At 43.1% G+C, this 9,406-nt stretch overlaps 1 protein-coding gene across 1 annotated transcript; it reads right to left on the minus strand.

Moving 5' to 3' along the window:
- Window positions 1–573: 573 nt before the first annotated feature.
- On the minus strand, window positions 574–1,446 carry LOC132392852 (transcriptional and immune response regulator-like). The gene has a single exon (XM_059967379.1). The coding sequence runs from the start codon at window positions 1,306–1,308 to the stop codon at window positions 1,000–1,002; it is 309 nt and encodes a 102-aa protein (XP_059823362.1). The 5' UTR covers window positions 1,309–1,446; the 3' UTR covers window positions 574–999.
- Window positions 1,447–9,406: the final 7,960 nt, after the last annotated feature.

Genomic DNA, 9,406 nt, shown 5'->3' on the forward strand with positions numbered 1-9,406 from the left:
TGAATCTGGGGGTGGGGGGGAATCCGTATGTTCCTAGATAATGGAATGACTGCCGCAATTCCAGAAGTAACTACGACAATTAATTAACATGTTCCTTTGAAAACCAATATATTGTTTATTACATACGAAGATTCAAATCAGAATGATTCGATTGCACCATCCAACATTACGAAGCCCCATCACCCAGGACTGCTGCCGTGTAACAGCAAATTTTCTTGACATATCCCAGTGATATTAAGCCCAATTCTGAATTAGTTCGTGAAAAAGTGTACAGAAGTGGGAATCTTAAACGCAACAATTCAGGTGTATCGGAGCAAGAAACAAACTGCAGGAAGGACTCGGCGGAGCAAGCAGCATCACTTTCCAAAATGAAGGGTCTCCGACCAAAACTTCCGCCTGTCCACTTCCATCGGCCAATGCTGCTCGAGCCGCGGAGTTCTGCGCAGTTTGATTGTTGCTCCAGATTCCTGTGTCTGCAGTCTCTTGTGTCCAAATCAGATGCAGATATCAAAGGGAGCGCGCTATTCAGCTGGGGTGTGAACTAGGTGGTTTAAGAAACGACCAAAGCGTAAATACAGTTTTCAATGTTTATTAAATTACGGAATCACCGCATCATTCACAAAATAATTGGCTCTACCGCCAGCGTCAACAATAAATAAACTGTACAATCTGTTCTTCCTGAGATTTTGTTTCAAAAGTCCTTTGAAAGTTCTCCAGCTGCTCCTGAAAATCAACCAACTTGTGTCCTCATTTATCAAGTGGCCATCAAATCAGTTCCTTAACGGGACTTCCGTCAGTCTGTACGGCCACTGAATTCACGCACCTATGAGATGCAAGTGTCCATTCCATTTTGAAACTTTGTTTTAATTTCTTCTGCCTCAAGCCGCTTCACGAAGCGAACTTCTGCGATGAGGAAAGTTCCATCGTCTCCACGTTTTGCAGCGTTTCACACGCTTGGGAGATGGTGCGCGGTGCCAAACGGCCACGGACTCCCGCTCTCTACGAGAAGATTTTCAGCGATTTCCAACCCATGCGGAACAGCTGCGTGAGTTTCGCTTTCCTGCGGACTCTGAGAGCCAGCAGCGCTCGGCTGATCTCCTCGCTGCTCTGGTTCGAGCAGATGATCCGCGCCCTCTCCTCCGCCTTCTTGTCCCCGGATCTCTCGAACAGCCTCTGCATGGCCGTGTGGTTGACAGAGTGGAAGATGTCAGGCAGCGCTGCCTTACGGAGGTGCGTGTCGAAGTGCTGGCCGTAACCCAGAGGGCTAACCAGCTGGGAGTAGGGTCCGCAATCCTCGGCTGAGCTCATGGTGATTTGTCTCTGAGCCAGGCCTACCAAGGCTGCAAGTCTTTCAGGAGCTGCGCTCAGAGCCTCGGACCGCCTGGTATTTATAGGCGAAGAGAGCCCTGCTCCGCCGATCCCAGGGCGTTTACACGGACAGCATCCGCCCAGCCCTGGCGCCGTGAAAAGCTCCACCTCTGTGTCTGCTTTTCAAACCGTGCAAAGGCATGGAACATCTGCACATGCACTTACTACAACTTCCGCAAAATTAAATATTTTATTGCATACAAGCAATTTCCCAAAATTAAAATAAAACCCATGCCCAGCTTGTATAAATACAAGCAAGCAATACTATCGATTTTATACATTCATCAGATAATTGCACAGTACTTCAGAAATGTGGGTCTTACCATTATGGACAATTTGAGATTGATTTGATATTGTCAGACAATGTGTTATTCTTGATAACTATGAGGAGGACGTTTAGAATTTGGCATCAAGGTTGGCACAAGACCACGTGCCAAATGGCCTGCCTGGTGCTTTACTGCCCTGTGTATGATATTTACATGCCTGTCCTAGCATGAGAAGTCAGCTCCAGCAGACTGAGATGGACGGTGACGTGCAACAGCCAGGAAGGTGGAACTGCAAAGCAATGGGCATGATAGGTCATGATCGTCTACTGCAACCAAGGATGCAGCCTAGTTTGTGATGCTTGCTCGTACCTCTAGACCCAGACTTCAGAGGCTGAGAAGAGTGGAACCACATGCAATGGCCTTTCCACTGTAAAACCCGCTCACAAAGGTTTCCTGTCACCGGTGAACCCAATGGACGACAGCCACGAAAACTATAAAAGTACTAGCAATAACGTGCTGGAGGCACTTCAGCTGTCAAGCAGCATCAGTGGGAATTCCTTCTCCTTCAGCCCTTTACTTTCCCCCCTTTCCACGCCCCCCCCACTCAGCTTCTTACTTCATTCCCCCTCCCTCACCAATCTGGCTGCACCTATCACCTTCTCGCTTGTACTCCTTCCCCTCCTCCCCACCTTCTTATTCTAGCTTCTTCCCATTTCCTATGCAGTCCTAATGTTGAAGCCCAAACTGTCAACTCTTTATACCTCTCCATAGATGCTGAGTTCCTCCTGCATTCTGTGTGTGCCATTCTGGATTTCCAACAGCTGCAGAATCTCTTTGCTTACGAGGAAGGAAATTGTCAATGTATTTCCTCACAGGTGCTGCTTAAGCCGTGGAGATCCCCCAGCAGGTTGTGTGTTGCTCCAGATTCCAGCAGCTGTGGTCTCCTGTACCTCTTGTGAAAGCATTAATCTCATCGGATTCACACACCTGCTTCAGAGGAGTGAACCATACACTGGCTGAGTGCTGAGCCACCAAGTAGATAAATCAGGGCTCAGTATTGTTATTGCTTCTTTTCACATTATACATCAACGATTTGGATGACAGAATTGATGGCTTTGTGGCCAAAAGTTGCAGACAGTACAAAGACAGGTGGCAGGGCAGTGGTGTTGAGGAAGCAGGGGGTCTGCAGGAAGACTTAGATATATTGAGAGAATGGGCAAAGAAGTAACAGATGGAACATAGTGTAGTGAAATGTGTGCTCAAACACGTCAGTAGATGGAGTGATGGCATAGACTATTTTCAAATAACAGAGGTGCAAAGGGACTTGGGAGTCCTTGTGCAGGATTCTCTACAAGTTGACTTGGAAGTTGAATCGATGAAGGCAAATTCAATGTTAACCTTCATTTATAGAGGACTAGTGTTGGCACGTGGCCAAGTGGTTAAGGCATTTGTCTAGTGATTTGAAGGTTGCTAGTTTGAGCCCTGGCTGAAGCTGCGTGTGTGTCCTTGAGCAAGGCACTTAACTACACATTGCTCTGCGATGACACCGGTGCCAAGCTGTATGGGTCCTAATGCCTTCCCTTGGACAACATTGGTGGTGTGGAGAGGGGAGACTTGCAGCTTGGGCAACTGCTGGTCTCCCATAAAAAAAACCTTGCCCAGGCTTGCACCCTGGAAACTTCCCAAGGCGCAAATCCATGGTCTATCAAGACTAACGGAGGCCTACTACTAGAAGACTAGAAAATGAGAGCAGGTATGTGATGCTGAGGCTTTTAAGGCACGAATCAGATCGTACTTGGACAATTGTGAGCAGCTTTGGGCTTTCTAAGAAAAGATGTGCTGACTTTGGAGAAGGTTCATGATTCTGGGAATGAAGAGGTTAATGTATACGGAGCTTTTGACGGCTCATGCTGGCAGGAGTTTAGAAGAATGAGGGGAGATATTGTAGAAACCTATCAAACATTGAAAGGCTTAGATAGATAGGATGTAGAGAGGATGTTTCCTATAGTGGGTGGGTCTGGGACAAGAGAGCACAGCCTCACAATCTGAAAGGCATTGATAGAGTAGACAGCCAGCATCTTTCTTTTACCTTCAGAATGTCTGATACAAGGCGAAAGATCAAAAAAAGGTGAGTGAGGTAAGATTTTTACACAGAGAGTGTTGGGTGCCTGAAAGGCTCTGCCAGGGGATGGTAGAGGCAAATATGATGGAGTCAAGGAGTCAAAGTGAAATACAGTATGAGTAATCTTGGTTTCCACTCAGCTGCTGCCAATGTCCTGCATTTAGCCCATTGAGGCATTTAAGAGGCTCTCGGATAGGCACATGAATGTGCAGAGAATGGAGGAACATGAGCACTGCATTGACAGAAAGAAGTCGTTTATTTTAACTATAGAACACTACAGCACAGTACAGGCCCTTCAACCATGTTGTGCCAACCCATATAATCCTTAAAAAAATTGTACTAAACCCACACTACCCCATAACCCTCTATTTTTCTTTCATCTACATGCCTGTCCAAGAGGCTCTTAATGTTTTAGCCTCCACCACCATCCCTGGCAAGACATTCCAGGCACTCACAACCCTCTGTGTATGAAAACTTGCCCCGATGTTTCCCCTAAACTTCCCTCCCTTAATTTTGTACATATGCCTCTGGTGTTTGCTATTGTTGCCCTGGGAAACAGGTACTCACTATCCACCCTGTCTATGCCTCTCATAATCTTGTAGACCTACAAGATCTTGGGCTTAAAATTACTCAATTAATTAGTTTGTCTCAGTACTGTGGGCAAAGGTCCTGTTCCTGTGTGTTGTATGTTCTATAAGTGCAGGATAGAAGATTTAAAATCTGAGGCAACAGATATTCTGATAATGCATATCATCTGGAACTCTTTGCCTTAATAGTATCAGAAACAAAGTCAACAGACCCGTCTACATCATATTAGATCAGCCAGTGTGAGAGTTATTATCAGAACAATGAGGAGAGATCAGGGTAACAGGACTGATAGTATTATTCTACTAAAGGTCAGTGCAGACTTAATTAACCAGCTAGCCTCTTCTATCCCAGAACAATTCTATGATTCCACACTCTGGCCATTTTATTAGGTACCTTCAGTGCCTAACAAAGTGGCCACTAAGTGTATATTCGTTGTCCTCTGCTGCTATGGCCCATCCAATTCAAGGCTCAATGTGTTGTACATTCAGAGGTGCTCTTCTGCACACCACTGTTATAAGCGTGGTTACTTGAGTTACTGTCAACTTCCAGTTAACTTGAACCAGTCTGGTCATTCTTCTCTGATCGTCCTCATTAACAAGGCATTTTCACCCATCGAACTGTTGCACGCTGGATTTCTGTCTTGTTTTTCGTACCATTCTCTGTAACCTCTAGAGATATTGTGCACAAAATTCCTAGGAGAGCAGCAGTTTCTGAGATACACGAACGACGTTGTCTGGCACCAGCAATCATTCCACGGACAAGGTCACTTAGATCACGTTTCTTCCCCATTCTGGTGTTTGGTCTGAACAACAACTGAACCTCTTGACCTTGTCTGTATGCTTTAATACACTGAGTTGCTGCTATATGATAGGCTGACTGCATTAATGAGCAAGTGTGCGGGTGTACCTAAGAAAGTGGCCACTGAGTGTTTGCATTCATCTTTGATATCACAGAACTGAATAAATGTTTCAAAGCAAGATTAAAATGTAAGAAGCTAATTTTGTTTCTCCTTGCACAGACCTCTGTGTCTAATTTGCTGACATTGTAATATAGTTGTCCTGGTACATTTGCATGCCTTCCCTGCAGTTTGAGCCCGTTGCCTCATTTTTGATATTTACATGATTATTAAACATTTATTTGCTGGCTGCCTTCGGGGTTCCTTGCTAGTGAAGGTTGCTTTTCTGCATTATTTCAACGAAGAATATTAAATGACCATCTCCTTCTGAAATAATGGTTCCAGCCTTGTCTAAATTAAAAGTCAAAGTAGTCCAGAAAATTCTCTTATGGTCACTATAGAAAAGTCTGACTCGCCGGACTATACAATGCAAACCCCTGTCAGATATCCTTGTTTTAAAATATTTAACATATTCTGAAGCACAGGAGAAAAATGTGCATCTTTTTCATTTTTGATTGCCTTTTGCTCTGCTGACATGACTGGTAGATTCTATTGGCTTTTCCTTCCTACCATACCCATATTCTAGATGTTAGAATGAAAGTGGGAGCTACAATTCAATTTCATAACCAAAGCCCATCCGAAGTTCCCCATGACAAAGATCACCGACTCCCTCCTGAGTGGCCAAACGAGATTCAAATAAGAATGTTTTTCTCTATCAGCAACCGTTTTAAAATTCATAAATATTAAATTGCTCATTTCTTTCCCATTTGAAAAGTGGCACAATCATAAATTAATCATTTCAAAAAGTGCATCTTTCTGCAGTTTTGCAGGGAACCAATAATAACAGTACACATCATGACGCCACGTTTGATGGACCTTTTGTATCCTAATAAATGTGGCACTTTCTCCATGAAATACAGTTTGAAATAATAACTTCCAAGCAGGGTAAAAATAAATTGTGAAAATATGAGAGAGGGAAAGAAAAGCAAAGAATAAATTAGTGCTACTAATGTAAAGAACATACAGAACAGGCTCCACTTTCAGTGCAGCTTCGTCCTCGGAGAACATGCTTCTCTTGCTGTTTTACCCTATCACGTGATGAAAGAGCTGCCTGCTTGTATATCGGCATAGTGGGTGTCAGGGGTTCAGGAGTCAGCAATTTAAGACTCGAATGAGCGGAAGGTTGTTCTCCCAGGGAGTTTTGTATGTTTAGGGTTAAATATCCCAGAGAGCTGTGGAGGATGAGGCATTGAGTGTATTGAAAACTGAGGTAAGAGCTTTGATCTACAGAGGAATCAACCAATATGCAGAAAATTGAACAGTATTGCAGTGCTCTCTCCTGCATCTCATTCTTATGATTTAATTTCAAACCAAAAGTAGTAAATATAGTTAGAGACATAGAGTTATACAGTACAGAAATAAGCTCTTTGGACCAATTCATCTGTGATGACCAAGATGTCTGTCCAAGCTAGTTCCACTTGCCTAATGTGATAATTTATTGCTGATACAACAACAGCCCTTATTTCTTTTTGTTCCATAAATGGTGACAAAATAAACTGATGGCATTTCGGAACATACCTCCTGCAAGGTTTTGCACTGTCAGTGACCAAGCTTGCAGAAAGTTTGTTAAAAGTACACTTCAATATGTCTATTTCCTTCTCACCATACTCTTGATGTTCAGTAAACAACCCCCACCCCCACCCCCAGCATCATGACCATCATGTCGCTGTATGGCCAGGCAATGTTGCTCGCCTCTTCACGAGCCAATCCTATCGTCTAAGTTCACAGTCAGCAAGGTATCGGGAAAGTTGGCACTTGTGAACTGGACCGCGGCAGTGATGAGTCTACCACAGGAAATATCTTTGGTGGATTGGTGATCTATTGGTGAACAATAAAAGAATACTTTTTTTATGCAGTAACCATTACCTCAACCTACACAGGTTACACAGAAGTGCCGGCTTATAACAGAGCTCAGTACAATAAAGGACACTCTAGGTTTTCAGTACTCACAGCAATGTTTAATTTACCTTCATCTCTGGACTTCCTGCAATATTTGATTGGCTACTTAAGTAATAAGTGGGAGGTCAGTATTGCAATTGACAACATAAAGCAACTGGAAACACAGAAACCAATTAAACAGTTCCCTGGCAACCATGTGCTGTGACCAAACACGGTGCATGGCAAGAGGTCAGGTTTGAGATCGGTACCACGTTTCGGTGAGCTAGAGGACTGGGGTGCAATTCGATTTGTTCGAGACGTGACTCGCTCTCACCTCTGAGCAGTCTAGCTCCGGACAGAATGGATGCTTCCTATAGCGGGGTGTAGAACCCAAGAGGACAGTCTCAGAATCGAAGGATGTTGCTTTAGAACAGAGATAAAGAGAAATTTGTTTAGCCAGAGGGTAGTGAGTTCATTGCCACAGAAGGCTGTGGAGGCCAAGTCATTGGGTATATTTCAAGCAGAGGTTGACAGATTCTTCATTAGTAAGGTTGTCATGAGGGAGAAGGCAGGAGAATGAGGTTGAAAAGAGAAAATAAATTATCCCTGATGGAATGGGAGAGCAGACTTGATGGGCTGAATGGCCTAATTCTGCTCCTATGTGTTATGTCTTATGTTTTTGTCTTATTCTATATTCAGCAGAAATGCACCTTTCACTGCTAATGTGTGCACTTTGACTCTGCTGCCTCGGCACTATAATGGCACAAAAGGTGCTTGGTAACTGGGGAAGGAATTCAATGTCAATAGAAGGGAAATGCCACCATTTTCTAATCTTAGCAAAGCAGAAATAATAGCATAAAAATAGCAGCAGTGTTCATGCAAACTTTTAAGAAAAATTAGTCATAGAATCTTTGCCCTCATCAAATATTGACAGCAAAATTTATAAATAAATATTGTCATTGAAGCATGGAACTGGGGCAGCTTTACAGGTCAGTGGAGGCTATTTGTCCATCAAGTCTGTGCTAGTTCTCTGAAGAACAATCAAGTCCTTTCCATTCTTCAGAGCCTTGCAAAGCTTTTACCTAAATTTATTCATCTATCTCTCTTTTGAAAGCTACAATTAAAGCTCAATCTGCCACACTTTCAGGCAGCACATTCCCGATCATAACTAATCGTGTGCAGTAAACAAATTGTTCTCGTCGGCTCTGGATATATTGTCAATCATTTTAAATCTCTTACGCCTTTGATGGGAACAGCATCTTTCTATTTATCTTGTCTAAACCCATTGTGATCCTCCTCAATCTTCTCTGCTCTCAGATGAACAAACCTGATTCTTCATATCTTTATAACTGAATCACTTCAGCCATTGCTTGGACAATATTATTTCATAGTGTCAAGTTGAATTATAAATAGCATATTTTAGTCCCTTTTTTTACTCCGGATATTATGGGAATCCAGGTCCTTTACTCCCTTCACCACCCATGCCTCTGGAGGCTGTGCCGATGCCCCTAATGAATATGGTCTCCAAGGCACACACAGCCCAAACACCCATGCCTCTGCCCTATCCCAGTAAAATATCTTGACTCCCAGCCCCAGAAGCACAATAATGTGAACAAAATTACAACATTACGCAAAATCTTATGCCAACTTTTCTGCAACTTCTCTGGCTAATTTTGACAGATGATCACTGTGTTAAGCGCAACACATACAACCATTTTCAAACTTCAAAATAAATTTTATTATCAAAGTTCACGGCCTAAGGTAGAAGGAGTTGATTTTAGAAAACCTAGCGCATTTATTTTTCAACATAGTCCCCTCCTATATCATCAGTTAATAACTCATCGGGGTGATTGATAGGTTCGTGGCCTAAGGTAGAAGTAGATGAGTTATTAACTTAAACTTTCTGCATAATCACTCAAAGAGTTGAACTGCACGTGCTTGTAACGAGAGCTGTTTAACTCATCTCCTTCTACCTTATGCCACGGACTTATCAATCACCCCTGCTGTGGACACTTTCTGGAGGTCCAAGATCCGTATGCTCCACGACCGCTGGACTAAGTGTGTAAATGTAGGAAGAGACTATGTTGAAAAATAAATGTGTTAGGTTTTCTAAAATTGACTCCTCAATCGTCCCTCGTATATACAATATGAGATCCATTTTCTTGTGGGCATACTCAAAAAAATCTATAGAATAATAACCATAACAGAATCAATGAAAGACCGCCCAAT

The sequence above is a fragment of the Hypanus sabinus genome, chromosome 1 (assembly GCF_030144855.1).
Source record: "Hypanus sabinus isolate sHypSab1 chromosome 1, sHypSab1.hap1, whole genome shotgun sequence".
In the NCBI taxonomy this organism is placed as follows: domain Eukaryota; kingdom Metazoa; phylum Chordata; class Chondrichthyes; order Myliobatiformes; family Dasyatidae; genus Hypanus; species Hypanus sabinus.